Below are 18,721 nucleotides of genomic sequence, written 5' to 3'. Positions count from 1 at the left end.
ACATTTTAGTTTCTTCATAAACAAGTTGGCCATTTTATTCTTACTTCTATCATTAGACAAGTTGAAATAAAAATTAAAAAAGAAAAAATTACTTTGTAACCCTATGAAATTTGAAAGAAGTTTGGAAGTGTATAGACTGTTGAACAGAAAGTAATTTAAACTGATTTTAAAATTCTTAGCAAATTCTCATTTGATTAAAAAGATTGAAAGTTTTGGAAGCTATTCGCGTTCAATCCTTTTATGAATAGAGATTAAAACATTAATTTAACAAATCACTTACATTTATGTTGGCTTAAAATTATTAATCTCTCATAAACGGATACCCGAGTTATCTTCCTTGTATAAATCTGGTAAGATTAAAAGAAATACATAGTCTCACGCATATGCTGAAGTCAGGATGAGCTCTATCCTTTTTGCCTGGTTGATCTTTCAAGGCAGTTGAACGTAGTCCAGCAAGCTGTTATTTTGACACGTTTCACAGACCCTAGTAGCAACTGTTCTTTTTCTGGTGGCAGTCGCTGACATGCTCAGAACATTATAAGCCACAAATGTACATCATATTTACTTATACACTAATCACATATCTTTTCTATCTATAACTTTGGTGATGCACAGGTCTTTCTTATTCTATTGGGACATTGTTTTTTTTTTCCTCTATGTATCACATTATGTACTATCTTGTATGTTTCATATCTCTTATATTTTCAAATTGTTTATGTGTGAATAAATGTGCATTGAAATTCAACCATTTCGTCATCATTGTCCTCTCCATCTTCTGACCTCATGTGTTATTTTAAATAACACATAAAAAAATTGGCTTTAAAATTCTTAGCAAATACTCATTTGATTAAAAAGATTTAATGTTTTGAAACATACATTTATTTTATAGAGATTAAAACAATATTTAATTACTAACAAAATCAGTCATAGTTTTAGAACAATTTGTTTCAATAAATAATTTTATAATCATTAAAAAAATAATAATGTGATGAAAAAAATAAAACAAAAGGCATAATTAAAAAATAGGAAAAGTGAAACATAAATGAAAGTAAAAAGAACCCCAGACAACACCAGGTAGATAGAGTTAGTTATAAATAAAAATTAATGCAATAAATAGTTCAAAACATTTTAATTCATAAATATCTTACATTGTTACTGAAAGCCATCATCATAGTTACTATTTAGCTTGATAGAGTTCTTTGCCAGTTTTCCAATTGTAACCAAAACCGGGGATTGGTGCCGACTTATTTGCTATTTCCTTTGATCTGAAGAAAAAAAAACAGTCAAGAGAAATTAGAAAATTAAATTGTTCCAGTTTTTGAAATACTTTACTTGATAATGGCATTACAAGTTGATTTTTTTCTTTTTACATAATTGTTATTTTATCAACTTGCATGAAAAGAGCTATGTAAAAGATGCTTAAAACTGTTTGAATTATGCAAATACCATCAGTAGTTCAAAAGTTATGAGAATTTTAAGTGCCAAAATTTAGGTTTTTCTGTGGACATTTTTCTTTAGAAAAAGTGGGCTAAATTACATTTCAAGAAATTCGGTAATTTCACCAACATTTATTTATTTTTCAAGTTATTCTCATGAAACTTGGCACTCTTATGTAAAATTGTGTGTTCTTTCTGATTATGCAGTCAAATCTGATGTATCTCTTTACCATAAGCCATGAATTATAAATTCAGATGTACAAATTTCAATTTTTTTACACTGGCACATGGTATCATACAGTGGGTGTCTATTTATGAACAAAACTAAGTATTATAGTAGTATTTAAATATAGCTTTATTGAGAATAGGCATTTTCCTGCCTCCTCACCGAAGGAGAGCTTAATCTTGGGTGTAGACATTGAATGCCTAAAGAGCATTCATGGCTGGTATTTACTACTCCCCTAAAATAAAAAAAATAAAAATTGAGAAGATACGAATTAATCTCAGAAATAAATCGAAGAAAATTTTTCATATAGATTTTAGATTTCTGTAAAAGATAGAAGTTTCCATAGTCAACCAGAACTTATGCATTTTGGGACCAGTCCAATTTTCAATTTTGTAAATCCTCTCTATCTGGCCCAAAATATACTCCTATTTTCTGAGATGCAACCATAAATTGAACTCTGCATGAATCCTCGATGTAACTTTCACAGTAACACCAGGAATCCTGATAAACAACAACTATATATTCACCAGTTGATGGCAATTTTTGTCATTTCTATTGTTGTTTTACTGAAAATTCAATTATGTAAACAAAGAAATAAAACAGTAATTTTTTACCTTGTTTCCACGATAGCATTTAAAATGATTACTTCTATAGGTTTTAGGGTATGTTGAAAAGGAATATCACATTTAAATTTTCTGCAAATACGTAGTTTTCCGGATATTAAGCAATCTCATTTCCTATGTTATCTCTGGTGGCCATCTTGGTACGCACAAGCGCAACCCCGAGAAACTATGCACATGTGCATACGAAGATGGCCACCAGCAATAACATAAGAAATGACATTGCTTAATATTTGGAAAGCTACTTATTTGTGGAAAATTTAAATGCTATATTCGTTTTCAGTATACCCGAAAACCTTGAAAGGTAGTTATTTTAAAGAAAAATGTTAAGGTGGAAACAAGGTAAAAATTTTTAAAATGCATCACAATGAAATTCTTTATTGAACCGCCTAATTATTATTATTATTATTATTATTATTTAGATGTCCTCAGTTAAAAAAAAGGGGAGGGGTTGTTTTACAGATTCAAAAAAATGATCTTGATAATGAGTTAAAAATAAATTCAAGTTTCACAATATTTTTTTATTTAATTGTTAGGTGAAAGTACAGAATAGTTAACAAAAAACACCCTTGATTTCCCATGTTAAGAATGGGTTTCTAAATAATAATGTTATTATTTCAGCATGGTAGCATAAGTACACAAGTACCTTTTATTTGTTATGCTTTTTTGTTTTTTTGACCACTAAAAAAACACAATTCTACCTTAAGTAAAAGTTAAACGCATGTACTAAGTACATTTTCTTGTTTTTTAACGCTTTTAGTACACATGTACTAAAAGTGTTAAAAACAACAAAATAGTAGTGCTTGAAAATCAAATTTGAAAAACTTGAAAATAATTTTTTTTGAATTGACGAACTCAGAATAAGAAATGACTAGTCTAGTAAGACGAAAGCAGAAAAACAGTTTTTTATTTTTAAGAGAATGCTTTAGTCAGCTCAGTACATTAGCGCTTAGTGAGCCGTTTTTCTGTAAGCGTATTTGAATTTCTATAAAAGATAACATTTTAAAGAAATTTCCGCACAATTAATAATTATTAAATATTTACATATTATACATGAAAATAATTCTGAATCTATTATGTATATGAAAATGGATGATATATGCCGATTTATCTTATCAATTTTGAAATATTCTTTGTTAACTTTGCTCGGTTGTAACATTGCTTTCTGTGGTCGTAAAAATAAAAACCAAAGTCCAGTAGAGAGAGACTTCTATGCTTATATAACCTGTAAAATTTCAGCCATATCCAATAAAATTTAACCCCGCGCATGTGTATCCAAACATAACGTATAAAATGTAAACATTGAAAAAACAGTTTCCCTTTTTTTTTTCATTTTTAACTTGGAGCATAAAAATATTGAATGCATAAAAGAAAAATAAATTAACATCATTGGACTGCTTATTTTATTCTCTTTCGATCAATATAATTCTTTTAAAAATTGACCAACAAATAAAAAAGATATGACTTGTTGAAGCACATTAGGTATGTAATATTGCCAATGTCCACGAAAATACAGTATACGCTTGTAATGCTACAGTGTTGGATATTTTGCCAAAATAAAAATTTGTATAGTTGAAATATTAATTGTAAAATTTCCACAATTAACAAAAAAAGAAAAAAAAACAAAACATTATGCATCTAAATTCTATTTTTTGGCAAATTACAATTCTAAATTCTTTGGAAAACCAGAGAGTACATGGTTAAAATGACATTAAAAAAACATAAAAAGAATAGGACATCATTAAAGTCAAATTTGAAATCAGTAAAATATAAAGTGAACAACCTTTTCGAAAACTATGAAACTGATCAGCTTAAAATTTACTTATTCAAAATAAAGAGATATTCTTATATTGTGTGGTCTCATTTCATATCTATTTCTGTTATATATACTAACCAGCAAACATTTTTTGCTGGTATTTCACAACCCCCACAGGTTTTCCAGGTGGAGGTAATGCCATGACAAACAAGCTGCAAGGGCGTGGTCCCCCACTGGTGCTGTATGTGAGATGATGCACAAAAAATAGTGAAGAAATGACGACTGTAACAAGTGTGAAGGGCCTACGTTGCCTTCACATTTTCATCAAGTTTCAGAAAAATCTAATGGATGGGGCAAAAGTTATGGGGTAAAAAGTGTCATTTTTTTGTAATTTTGGGGCATTTGTGACCCCTTCTGAGCTCCTGGAAATGCAGAATCCCAGTGAAAATGGACAAACGGTGTAGTTTCACGCCTTAACACATGTATATTTGAATTCAGCACCATGGAAAACCACTATATAGACATACATATCAAGTTTTTGAGTAATATGAAAAAAAGCTCCAAAAAGTCAAGTCCTAAAAGTCTCAGAGGAATGCGAACCAGAATTTTGCCAGGGTCACCCACACTGAATTTATATTAAGATCAATGACCTCCACATTTTTGCCAAGTTTCAGGAAAATCTAATATATGAGTCAACGCTATGGGGCAAAAAGTGTAATTTTTGGCCATTTTTTACCTCTTTTGAGCCCCTGGGGACGCCTAATGCCAGTGTAAATGGATAACGGTGCAGTTTCAGGCCTTAACACATGTATATTTCAGTTGACCACCGTGAAAAACCACTATATAGTCAGATATATCAAGTTTTTGTTGAGAAATATGAAAAATGAGCCACAAAAAGAGGCATTTTTAGTACTAAAAGTCCCCGGGGATGCAAACCAGAATTTTGCCAGAGTCACCTATACTGGATTTATATTAAGAACAATGGCTTCAACATTTTGGCCAAGTTTTAGAAAAATCTAATGGATGGACCGAAAGTTATGGGGCAAAACGTGTCATTTTTACCTCTTTTGAGTCCCTGGGGACGCAATGGGAATTTTTGGAAAAAAAAATTTTTGACTGTGCACATCTATTTAATGAAATACAATTTGTGGCAAAATTTCAGGAAAAATTAATGGACGGTTATCTGGCAATCGTCCGGACTAACGGACGGACGGCACTAAAAACATAGGTCCCTCTCCGATAAATCGGGGGACTAATGAACATATACACTATCTGGGAAGACAGTCGCAAGACGAGATCAGACACTCCCCCCAAAAGGAGGAGTTAATGCTTGGGAGAATGGTCTCATGATAACATAATAGATATGATACTACCCTCAGCCCCTGAATTGAAAGATACTATATTTCATTACCTCCATTCAATTTCGAGAGACAATGGATACGTCTTATAAGGGTGGCTGCACGTGTAATAGTGAAGTACAATTCTCCAGAGTGAACACTACTTAATTCTAGTGGCAGGATGATTGGCAATAATGCCAAAATAAGTGGATAGCACATACAGCACTTGGTATTCCCAAATAGTTACCCATTTCATTACTGATCAGACTCAACATTGCTTAACTTTGGTCATCTAATAAAAACCAGTGTATCAACGCAATTGTCTTGTACTTGTAAAAATTATAGTTTGGATTATAATAAACTGAATTGAGCATTCAATGATAGTAAAATAGTTGCACATTAAAAGAGAATAATTATATAGTTTTGAATTCAGACAGATACCAAATCTCCATTAATAATCGATATAGATAGATATGTACGTGGATAGAAACAGTTTAGATCAAATCCAACAAGCTGTAAAAGAGAAATTAGTTGCTGAAAATTTAGATAATTTAAGATTGAGAATTTCTTCATTAAGGCAAACTAAACGGAACCACTTTTGACCAAGGATCAGATCTTTGAATCAGTTTAAATAGAGGGAGTGGACAAAAGATGTAAAATACTTTGCAGATTGGAATTTGCCAACAATTATCAGAAACTCTTATCAATAATAGTTAAAGCATCAAAAAAAAGTTTCTCATAAAATACATAAGAACCGACTTTTCCAAAGTAATTTGGATGAACGAACCTCATTTGACATTCGACTAATATGAACTGGAATTATCAACTTAATCATTATTGGATTAAGTCAGTGAAGTAGTTAAACTGAACAATAGTGCTTTAGTGAACAAGATATTCTTTGAATGATCTAAGATGCCTAACAAAGCCTCAATCCTTGGTCTTCTTCCATTCACAGCAAAAACTCTTCTGGCTAAAACCACAGAAATAAACTTTTCTTTCTCACTCACTGTATCAAGAACCAAACGATATTTCCACGAATAAAGATTTTTTTGCATCTGTCGAAAAAAATGCTACAAGGTTGTTTCCCAATCAATTACAACATGGCAGTCTTCAAGTCTAATGTAAATATTTATTGAGTTGCATTCTCAAGTGGTCCCTGAGCCTTAATAAGTAGTAATCCATAAGTAAAACAAAACAAAAAGTGTCAGCGTTAGTTTCAAAGTAAAATGTGTAATTATGTTTAAAAATGCTCATTCACATATATCTAAAAGTTACTCGCACGTTAATGATGTAAAATGCGCAAAGGGAGATAATTGAACAGCCACCATAAAGTTTCAATCTGAATCTGATTGTAAATCTATGGTCAATTATGAAAATAAAATGATATGGAGGCCACAAAGGAGTCACTGCCTATCAAGGCCTGGAGGCCACTCGAGGACAAGGGTTAATGCATGTATGGAAGTCAATGGGAAAATATCGTAGTAAACGTTAGTAGGAAATTATTGATAGTGGTTTCAGTTAAATGAGCGTTTTTTATGAAAGTCAGGCAAGGGAGGACCATAGATTGGAGTTCAAACGAGCACTTGCTATGAAAATAACAAGAAAATGAGACAAGTTTACAATGTCTCTACAGTGGGAAATAGGTTGCAGGGAAGAGAAAAGGCATCCCCACTAGGCTACGAAGTCTATTTTAAACTGTCAAGGTAGGATAAAGTGCTTCTAGCAGCTTCTGCCCAGATGTGGCAACAGTACTCCATCCTTGGACGTACTTGACTCTTATACAGGTGGAGAATTGCATCAGCAGTAAGATATCTACTGGAGCGGTAGAACGATCCCACCATTTTTCCAGCAGCTTTAGCAACGGATTTGATGTACGTATTTCATCTCAAATCAGGAGTAAAGGTCAAGCCCAGAAGCTTGTCAAAACATGGAGCCTCACCAAGACGAGAGCCATTCATTTCAATTGATGCCAGACGGGGATCAGAGCATTGATTATGTAAAGATGAGCTATGTTCGAGGTTGTGTCTCAAGTTATGTCCCTTGAAAGATTTTCGAAGTGATTTCCTGTTAACTATACTGGCAACGAGTGAGAATGAAATCTTTGAAGTGCAAAAAGACTCACAAATGATGGTGAGATTGGAAATCAAACTTTGGTCTTTTTCAGGCCGGAGGCTAGCCAGACATTTTTACCCGCTGCTGATGCAGTGTTATCAGACTTAGTTTCTAGGCAATGAAATGCGACTCTCAGATGACCGTATATTTCAGCATAACACCTTTTCTATACAAATGTATTTTATTTTACATATCCAAGCATTCTTCATACTTACCCTGCCGGTACATATGTATCTTGTGTTTAGGGATTTTTAATGTAGACATTTATGTAGGAATTATGTCCTTTACTGTGCAAGCGCTTTTTGTAGCTAATGTATTATATCACTTGTACGGTTGAAAAAAAACAAATGAGAGAATAAAAGTGTTTATATTAGTCGAGCAAGTAAATGCGAGATGAAACCAAATATCTCTATCTACATATATAAAGTTATGAAAAAAAAGGTACAGAATATTAAATAAATAGAGATTTCATCTGTCCATCCAGTCACAACTTTTTAAAAAATGTAATAAATACATGGTGAAATTTGTCTCATTTTGAAATCTTAGAGATCTTGGCTACTTTTAGAAATGGAGAATATTACATTAATAATAAATAAATCCCCAATAAATAAAGTGGATGCCACTAGAAATAAAAATAAACCTTGAGATCTTCAATCTGAAATTTTACCAACTGAGCTATTTGGACAATCTTTTAGACTTTAAAACATTACCATGAGAAAATAATTATAGTTTTGACATGGCATCATAAATTTATGATTTACGCCATGTTTAAAAACATGAATTCAAACCTAAGTGATAATAAAAAAATGAATGCATCTGTAAACATTGTTGAAAATTTTGATATTCCAAAATAATTTTGCTTCATATATATAATCTACTCAGCTTAGCAAAACAAAATATTGAAAGATAGTTTTAACATCATGTTATGGTTTTATTAGACACAAACAATGAAAGAAATTACCGCCATTAAAATATTGTAGAAATGCCATGAGGAAATCAGTAAGGATTAGAATGAGTGTACATTCATTGCTGAATAAATATTTGGCATTTATCGAAAGAAACACTAAAACAAACACAAAAAATAAAAAGCGAAACTTGAAACCTTAAACTGATTTTATTCATTTGTTTTTGAACTTGAAACTATTCACTTACTCTTTCTCTTCACCAGATGCAATCGCCTTCAGAGGATGATAGGCTAGTTCTGGGGGCAGAACCTCTCTCCTGGGATCACGATTATAATAATAGTTTGCCGATAATTTGTGACTTGGCCCAACAGGTAGATTCGGTGGTGGTTGAGTTCTGCAAAGAAAATTAGATTAACATTACATTACAAATGCTATGTTTTTAGCAAATTAGACACAGAAAATAAGACACATCTGCACAGTAGAGTATAACTACTAATGATGGAATGATTCCAATATTATTCCTTATTACAGAGTCAGATTCTTTAAAAATCTCTAAATACTTTTGTTAATTTTTGGATTACTAAACTCCATGTAATATTTGCACATATTTTTGCAAATATAAAAATACATTTGGCAGCGGAGAAAAGATAATCTATAAATTTTAGTTTTACTGATAGTTTAAAATCAATAAATATTTATCAATTTATCATTAGTACCAGCAAGTGAAAATTTTGTTTTGAGCAAAAATAAAAGAATTGTTTTTGGTGTTGGAAAATAGGCATAAACTTTTCTGATTCCGACATCAATACCACACATATTTCAAATTTTCAAGTGGCTATATTCACCCTAGTTGGATTGAGACAGCTTCTGATTTAGCATGCATGACCTCTCAACCATCCATATAGTATTTACTATAGAAAAAGTTTAAGATCTGTTTAATGGAAGGAAACCAAATCCTAGATTTTAGCATATATTTAGTGTTATTAGAGTATATAGGTAAAAGGCCTTTGGAAAAATAAATGTTGCTTAACTCGCATTTAGTAAAATAATAAGTGCGTCACGTGTTTATCAGTGATGAGTTTTATTTTTGAACATTAAACATTTGGTGAAAGATAATTGAAAAGTTTCACCTTTGTGCACAATGAAACGGGCAAACCTAGAGTTATAGTTATACTTGGGATAGGAATTTAATATTTTTATTTAAAGCTTCCTTAAACATGTATGAGTGTGTAGAGCTTTTGTTGAAGCTATTTAGTTTCAGTTTCATCTTTGGTTGTTTTATTTCCAAAAGTGTAATATTTGGTTTAATGATATCATGTACGTTTTTGAGAGGAATGTTAGTTTCTTCAATTATGCTTTCCATTTGGAGTCCAAAAGATCTTATTGCCTTTTTTTTTTTTTTTTTTTTTTTTAAATAATTCTTTATACTTTAGTTCAAATGTAATTTTGTGAGCTGGATTTAGTGGACCTGATTTCAGCTTCATATAATATTGTAATGCTAATTTTTACCTTCATAGAGCTTAAAGGTGATTCATTCACTTCTACGTACAAACTGTCCACTGGAGATATTGGAAAGCACCGAGTGTTAATTGTAAACCTTGGTGGTGTATTGTTTCTATTATTTTTTTTATATGATTTATGAGTTGAGCCACAAATGAAGCAGCCATAATCTAACTTTGAATATTAGAAGGTTTGATATAATTTAAGTAATATATCTTTGTTTGTATCCCAGTCAGTGTGCGCCACCTTTCTCATTAACTAGTATTTCAGCCCGGTGTTGCCCGAGTGTTTGGAGGTGTATGTTGAGCAAAAAAATAAATAAAGCGGTTAATTTTTTTTAACTTTGACCCCTATCATGACCCCTTAAAATTTATTGTTTTGGGCTCAAATCAAGTTATTAAGTTAGATCCATGTCCAAGGAACCTATATCTAAAATTTCAAGTGTTTCGACCCAAAATTGTCAGAGTTTGGTAGAGTTCTCAAAGGTCAAATTGTTGAACTTTGACCCCATAACAGCCAAATTTCTGGCCAAAAACCGATCAACAAGATTTTCTCTCTGTATATCAAATATTTTCTCCCTGTATATCAAATTTCGAGTCTGTAGACTGAAAATTGACAGAGTTATTGCATAGGGAAATGTACACAAACGCGTTCACTTTTATAGATATATAGATTGAATTGTTTTGTTGTATTTTACTCTTAGTTGTTTTATACGGGGGGAATAAATGTTAGTTTAAAATCAAATCGTTCCATTAAATTTAATTCAATTAATATCACACCAACAAACTCCTCCTCGTGTTACACTATTCTTAATTCTCACCTTTTTGAATAGGCATCTTCATAACGGAGAGGACTTTGGTACTTGTGCTGAAATGGGGAAAAAGAAATTAACTTTAGTTACGACAAACTGTTGAACAGAAAAGCAATGCAAATGATGAAGCTGAACAACGTAAAAAGATGAGATCATCAGTAAAAAATAAACTGAACCAAGCCGATAATCGACATGCAAAAATTAATAGACCCCCCCCCCTCCGCCCTCTACTTCCTACTTGAAAATGCTTACAATGTATTTATTTTTGTACTTCTATTCACCCTGAAACATGGTACACCGCCACTGAGACGTAAGGAACTATTATGAATTAGAGGCCATATTTATAGAGACATTTTAAATCAGGATTTGTGGGGGAGGGGGAGATGCTTATTCACATTACATTTAAATTTTTTCATGCTGTACAATTGGCAAAACAGTGAGTAGAGAGGAAATTAAAAAAAAAAAGCAGTTAAAAGAAAGAAGCTATTAGAGTAATTGAGTAGAAAGTTTTCTAGTATCTAGCGACCTCTGCAGTGAAAGGGTAGGATTCTGCTGTTTGTCGAGTTGTTTGGGTTATGTATGTTGATAGAACACAAGTGCAACAAGTTCATTGGAGCTCAATTCACTAAAGTACTTCTAAAACAAGCACCGAGATGCAACACTGTGGTGATGGAATATGAAGTGAAGCTCGGAAGATGATGTGGGATTTATTAGCTTAGGGATTCTTTTTTGGACTGTCCAAAAGGAAAAGACTAGTAGTGAATGCAGGGGGGGGGGGTCATTTCAAATGTAATGCCTCCTACTTTTTTATTTTGCCTAAATGGATCAGAGGGCATTGCAAATTGCGTTGTTATGATGACTGCATTGTTGAGATAAAAGATACTGAGAAGTTTTCTAGCTCAGTACAGGGAGACCATCTTCTTTACAGAAGAGTTGGCAGTATCTTTTATATATGGGGGGGGGGGATAAAAAGTAATGCTTCCTACCTTTTTATTCTGCCTGAAAGGATCAGAGGGTATTGCAAATTGCATTGTTATGATGACTAAATTTATGCATTCATTACCTGAAAGTTTCATCTCTGTTGCAGATATGGATGGCATGAGACTGAGAAAGCAACCTCTGTCATAGACATACACCAGAAGCAGACAGAAATCATTTAATTCCGAGTGAAAGTGCATGGAGAATGGTGGTGACTATGTAGAAAAATAAATTCTGGATCAAAAGATTGCTCGTTTTAATGGTAGTACTTGTGTTCAAAGCTTTTCAATTATTTTTAGTAAAAAAAAAACAAAAAAAACATTAAAACACAGCAGCTTTTACTTTTAGAACAATCTTAGTATTTATTCTAACGCATATTACCTATGAATGTTAGGAGTTTGACTGATGGCCTCTTGTGAAAGGGTGCTATCAGCTATGGCAATTGGTGATTATAACTGGCAGGCATAAGGAAATTCTTGTTTGTTTCATCCATTTTTATCATTTAGATAATGATATTTCTCTTCATCATCCTCATCAATTTTATCATCTTATTTCCATTGGTCAGAAGTCCATTTTCTGGCAGTCAATCTTCAAACTTGACAGTCTTGAAGGTTCATTTCAATCAAAGTTTCACTGCATAAGATCCTTGTTAATGGTTTTTATCCAAGTTTCATTGGGTCATTCAACTTTCTCCCTGCCTCAAAGCCTCTGCATTTTCTTATCCAACAGTCACTCCTCTAAACGTAACCAAATCAATGCAGCTGATTAATCGCCAGAAGTTCAAACTGTGTTGTATTCAAACTTGACAACATGATATCAGAGCTGATATATGGGTTTACTATGTTACATACCTGCTTACTGTAGTGGGTGCATGGATGGTATACATTCATGTATCTTCAGTTGTAACTCCGATTTCATCAACGTTGCTGAATTCAGATTTTGATAGAGAACCACACGGATGCCGATTTGGTTTTAAAAGAGTTTTATTTATGTTCCCTTACTGTTAGATCATGGCTGGGTAGTGCCGAGTTTTGAATCGGAGGAGACCAGAAAACACCAGATTTACAAAAATAGCGAACGGCAAAGAACTTGACTGGAATTTGATGTCATCCTAGACAAAGGAAATGATGGGAATTCTCATTTATGGAATGGCAATGACAGGTCAGAGAGAAGAGATCAGTCAATGCAGATTAGATATGTGACTGCATTCCTTTGCTGCCATCCCTGCCACGCCATGACCACATCTATCTCCACAACTGACGCCTGGTTGTCAAAATAAACTTGTTTTATAAACACAGAAACTGTATTTTGTTATTGAACATACAAGTGTGTTCCATTAAGATAGAGAGAAACCGACAGATAGAGCATATACATCCGCACATATTCGCAAAAGTGAAGCTGATAAAATTCTTACATACATTCTCTACGCTCACACGGAATACATTATTAAGCCACATAATTATGGATCTGCCGAGACAAAATCAGAAATTAGTCTGTATAACTATAAAATTAAGGTTTTCAAATCATACAAATGAGTTAAACCTTGTTAATAATTAAAAAAAAATGTCTTCATTAATGTTCGAGATGATTTGTCTTCATCCTTTGGACTCATTAATTTTTACCTTAAACTTTTTCAATGTTCGTATTTATTTTAGGTGCATGTATAGGAAATAAAACTTGCTAGAAGGTTACTCACAACAAAGAGTATCCAATACTTCTACAAAGCCACTACTCACCCATGCATGGAGTTGGTACATCTGCCATTAGTCAATCGCTCGTAGACAGGGTTTAAAAAAAAAAAAAAAAAAAAAATTCATCAACCTAATATATCCTGCACTAGCAACTAAACTCCAAACTCTGTCCCAGAGCTGAAATGTGGCATCTTTGTGCCTATTTTACAAATATTTTAATGGAATATGCTCTGACGAACTCAAAGCACTTGCATCCCCCTCAAGCAGAAAAATCCCACCCCTACATTGTAGAGATCGCTAGATGTCATAAAGCCTTCTACTCAAATAGCTTTTTTCCTTGAACTGCTAGACTTTGGAATTCCCTACCGAACCCCTGCTTCCCTGACTGTACTGAAATGCAGAAGTTCAAGTGTAATGTGAACAGACATCTCACTGCCAAACTCCCTACATAGTATCCCTATAAATTTGGTCCCAAATAGTATCTCCTTACAACAAATGGCACTGTGCCTTGTTTAACATTTAAAAAGAAAAAAATAAGGTAAATGTTACCTTATGCTACAACAGAACACCGACCACCCTAATTTGTTTTTTTAGGGGTATTCAAGGTTGCTGACAACAAATCTGATAATCAAACCCGTCGTAAAGTTACCATTTGCATGGTATTAACGCCTGGACACTGGGGCTATTTTATGCCATTTCACCGCCTTCAGTAGTGTTTTCTTTATCACATTGTGCATAGTGAAGTGACATCACATCGCGGAAGAATTTTTAGCAGACATTTGAAAAAACAAAAACTTAAAAAAAAAAAAATGATTGTTACATAGTTTTTAATGCTTTTTAATTGATCTAAAACATTAAGTTTTCACGAGCAATTTACAAAAACATTTTTGTTTTTCGTTCTTTTTTTTGAGGGGGGGGGGAAGGGGTATTCGATTATAGAACTTATGTATTACTATACACACAGATTCAAAAAAGTTATCAAAAAACAAATATATAACAAATGAATGTTATCAAAGGCAAGATAAGTTACTTTTCTACCTAACTAGATAATTTTTTAGTGTTTTTATTTAATATAACATGTTTATTTAGCCTGAAAAACATACTGTGTAAAAAATAAGGGAAGGACCAATATCAAGGAGGGGTTGGAGATCCAAGAAGGTCGGTTCTACGACCACCAACGAGAGAGTAGGCCAGTGAACATGACAGTGTAACGTCACTTCCTGATCAACTTGTAGGTATAGAAAGTTTCCGGTATTCAACCACGTGGTCATACTAACAGGCGTAAAAAATATGGCTGCGTTACCGATTGTCCATGTATGTTCTAAAGAGAAAGAACAATTCTCCATTTGGATAATAATTATTATAATTGCTCATTGGGATAATTTTAATCTAACAAAATATAGTAAGTGAACTTGTTTTTAAACTTTTATTTCTATTGGAGAAAGTCAAATATTTCATTTTATCTATTTTTTTTTTTTTTTTACTGCAAAACAAACAATTTTATATTATATTTTTCAGTCCGTTCTTTTAATAATAAATAAAACTTTCGACTGAGTATTTCCAAATATTTTAAAATTAGCATTTTTCATGGCAGTTTTTTTTTTTTTTTTACGATCGGTGAATTTTCAATATTTTAGCACCGGGCGTAATTTATTTCTTTGAAATATATTTAAAACTTCAAGTTTTTGTTTTTTATAACATTTTAACTGTAAATAATTTACATGACGGGTTTGTTTTACTGGACACATAGATTTGAAAAAGTTGTTAAAAAACAAATATATAACAAATAAATGTTATCAAAGGCAAGATAAGTTATTTTTCTACTAAACTGGATAAATTTTTAGTGTTTTTATTTAATGTAAAGTGTTTATTCGGCTCGAAAATCATACAGTGTTTACCGATGTATTTGAAAAATGAAAATGGCGGCACGCTTACTGTTGCAGACGGTAAGTTTGGGAAAACGAATTTAAACAAAAAAAATTATACAAAATACTGTTAGAAACTCATTCAATATATGTTACCGTGACATAGACGGGCATATATTCGGTGGGTTTTTAACAGTATTTTGTATAATTTGTTTGTTTGAACTCATTTTCCCATACTTACCGAGTTCAATAGCGAGTATGCCGACATTTATCTTTTTAAAATATATCGATAAACATTGTATGATTTTCGAAGCGATTACACGTTTTAAAGTGAGTAAAACCACTAAAAACCTTTCCAGATAGGTAGAAGAGTAACTTATCTTGCCTTTGATAACGTTTATTTGTTATGTATTTGTTTTTTGACAACTTTTTTGAATCTTTGTGTACAGTAATACAAACCCAAAATTTAATTTAACTTGGAAATACTATTTAAAATACATGTACGTACACAGCACAAGTACCCTTATTATTATCATAATAATAATAGTAATAATAATAAAAAACTGGTGTAGATGACATCGACTAGTGCCACACCAACAAGTTGTGAAGGGTCAGGGAGGATGAAAAAACCGAGATGGTAGAGTACTGTCCAAATCTCCACTGGAAGTGTGTAGTCCAAATCTGATACCTTGGTGAGGAATTTTGTCACCCAAACCCCAGGGAACACCAATGGCCGATACCAACGAGAAATCAGTGACAACGGCTGTTGTGATAACATGTAATCATCTGCACAAGTGGTCAAGAGGTGGAGGACACTGGAAATCTAGGGAGACTTGTTGTCACTTGGTCTCCAGGTAACACCACAGGTTACTGCCAGTGAGCGATCACTGATGATGGCCTGTAAGACAATTAATACGCTACACATTTTGATGAAAAACATGGGGGAAAATTAACATAGAAGAACAGAAAACCAAAACTTTAAATATAATTTCTGTATTTAAAGTAATAGTTATTTAAATATTTCAACATATAATCTTGTGGGCAAAATCCAGCTTCCCAATAAGGGGCACTCTGAATAGGAACAAAAATAAAAATTGTCTCTGTCATGAAAGATTTCTCCTCCACCGACCGAGGACAGAAAAGGTGAAGTGTAGCATCAACACAGATACTATACTGTGATCTTGTTCCGAAGGCCAAAAAATATTTGTGTTTAATGTTTCTTTAATTGTTTGTTCCCTAAATTCACAATTCAGTTTTATCAGTATTAAATTGTATATCGCTTTAAAATTACTTATTTTACATAGATAATATATTTTGTATCGAATAAAGTTCAGTTTCAGTATTAATCGAACTGTGTTCCTTTTTCTTTTTAAAAATGTTTTATTGCTCTTTTTCAAACGGGCCCTCATATAGTACTGACAGTCTGACAAATCTTATTTACATTGCCTGCAGGCATTTTTCAGTTAACAGGCCTTCTCCTTACTCTCAGTGACTGTGGTTCTACCCTGAGGCATCATTGATTCTGCCATTTTACGTTGTTACTGGGAGGAGTGGTGGGACTGCTGGCCCTTGGATATATATCGAACATGCTTTAGGCCAGAGGTTGGTCATTAGTGCACGCCACTTCATTAGAGAGAGTTCAGAGGGGTGCAAACGTCATCTGTGTTCTGCAGTGTTCCCTGTCTGACTAGTAGTTTTCTTATATTGTGTCTATTCGTGTTATGTGACAAGATAGGTTGCTAGCAGTACCTCGGTGAGCACTTTATCTGTTACCAGTTGCTTGCTGGCGTACATGCACCTTTCCAAGTCTGGGTGTGGTATGAGGTATGCTGTGGATGGAGGTGGGGGGGCCTCTGCGGAATGCAGGGGGTCATTGCTTCCTTTCAGAGCTAGTCCAACATCTTACCAAAGAGTCTATGCGCCATATTTCTTCATCTAGTGGTTAACTGACTCCCAAATTGGGGTTGCAAAATAACGATCATTTCAACAACCTTTATACCAGCTCCCTTTTGGACTATCCAGCCCAACTTAGGTCGGAATTAAATTTTTACCGATGTATTGTAAAATTAAAAATGGCACCGGACTCTTTGTTGAACACGGTAAGTTTGGGAAAATGAGTTAAAAATAAAAAACTATACAAAATACTGTTAAAAACTCACCGAATATATGTCAGCCTATGTAACGGTAACATATATTGAGCGAGTTTCTAACAGTATTTTGTATAGTTTTTATTTTTAACTTATTTCCCAAGCTAACCATGTTTAGCAGAGTCCGACTGGCACCATTTAAAATTTTCCAATACATCGGTAAACACTGCATGCTCTTCGAGCTGAATAAACATGTTACATGAAATAAAAACACTAAAAAATTATCCAATTAGGTAGAAAAGTAACTTATCTTGCCTTTGATAACATTTATTTGTTATATATTTGTTTTTTGACAACTTTTTCGAATCTGTGTATAGTAAAACAAACCTGATTACCATTTAACATTTCACAAAAATTCTGTTTACATTGGGGAGGGGGGGCTGTGGTGGAGTAGTGTGATTTCTCTTATTGAATAAAAATTTACACCTTTATAAAGTTCATTCTCCACTTAATAAAAGGTGCAAATTTCATATTCATTGGTAGCTTTTTCAAGCGAGACTCCATCAAAATAAACCTGAACCAACCTTTCCATTTTGTCCGTCGCTATCTTATTCACATATCGAGGACACATTTTAAGCGTGTTTTTTTCTCAAGTTACATGCATAATGTTAATTGGATTTTAAAAACAAATTTTAATGACTATATAGAATTTTTATCGCATTCTGCTCTTTAACGCTGACCAGGTATAAATATTGACACACAATTTATGTTGAATAATTGCTTCAGTGAAGCAATGTTTCACTGCTTCAGTCTAAAAGGATTTGTGCTTCTACAGAATCTGAACCGAACCTAAAGCTTAATTTAAGGTAACAAAAACAAAAGAAACAACAACAAAAAGACAGTTCGATTCAAATTGCTTAGAAGTACATTAACTGATCGAGGGCAGAAAAGATGAAATGTGATATCAGAAAATATACTACACTTTGATCTTAGTCAACACTAGTTTCTGTTTATCTCAAAAGTTGTCCTTCAGTATGACACCAATGAAAGTCAAACAATAACGAATGGGTCCTATTTTTTTTTTGTAGTTCGTATTCTAGAATAGAAATTCTTGTGTAACAAGAAATATACGATAGTCTCTTCGACTATTTTTTTAGATACTTAAATACTTACTCCAATTAACCAGTTTCTGATCGCGGCCACAATTGGTGTGACCCCTCGACGCGGCGCCATTTTGAACGCTAACAACAATATAAGAAAAGGATATAGAAATACCGCAGCGAATGAATCAATTAAGATGATGGAAATTAAGATTAAAAGTGATTAAATTATTTTTAATACAAATAATTCATAACATTTTTAAAAATATAACAAAAATAAAATAAAATAAAAAATTG

General features: G+C 32.9%; 1 protein-coding gene across 2 annotated transcripts; it reads right to left on the bottom strand.

Annotated features, from left to right (window-relative positions):
• Positions 1 to 1,112: 1,112 nt before the first annotated feature.
• Positions 1,113 to 18,615, bottom strand: LOC145292179 (NADH dehydrogenase [ubiquinone] 1 alpha subcomplex subunit 7-like). 2 transcript variants are annotated; one of them, XM_080138466.1, is made up of 5 exons: positions 18,498 to 18,615; positions 10,713 to 10,759; positions 8,640 to 8,786; positions 5,855 to 5,888; positions 1,113 to 1,265 (listed from the first exon to the last, which is right to left on the bottom strand). In XM_080138466.1, exons 1-4 carry the CDS (start codon positions 18,555 to 18,557, stop codon positions 5,870 to 5,872), a joined length of 273 nt encoding a protein of 90 aa, XP_079994592.1. In that variant the 5' UTR covers positions 18,558 to 18,615; the 3' UTR covers positions 1,113 to 1,265; positions 5,855 to 5,869. The 2 variants fall into 2 exon arrangements, with proteins under 2 accessions (XP_079994592.1, XP_079994581.1); XM_080138455.1 differs by lacking the exon at positions 5,855 to 5,888 and having other exon boundaries at positions 18,498 to 18,611.
• Positions 18,616 to 18,721: the final 106 nt, after the last annotated feature.

This window comes from Euprymna scolopes, chromosome 2 (genome assembly GCF_053919585.1).
Source record: "Euprymna scolopes isolate OS-2025 chromosome 2, ASM5391958v1, whole genome shotgun sequence".
In the NCBI taxonomy this organism is placed as follows: domain Eukaryota; kingdom Metazoa; phylum Mollusca; class Cephalopoda; order Sepiida; family Sepiolidae; genus Euprymna; species Euprymna scolopes.
Note: the sequence above shows the minus strand (reverse complement) of the source record. Positions and strands in the feature narration are given on the sequence as shown.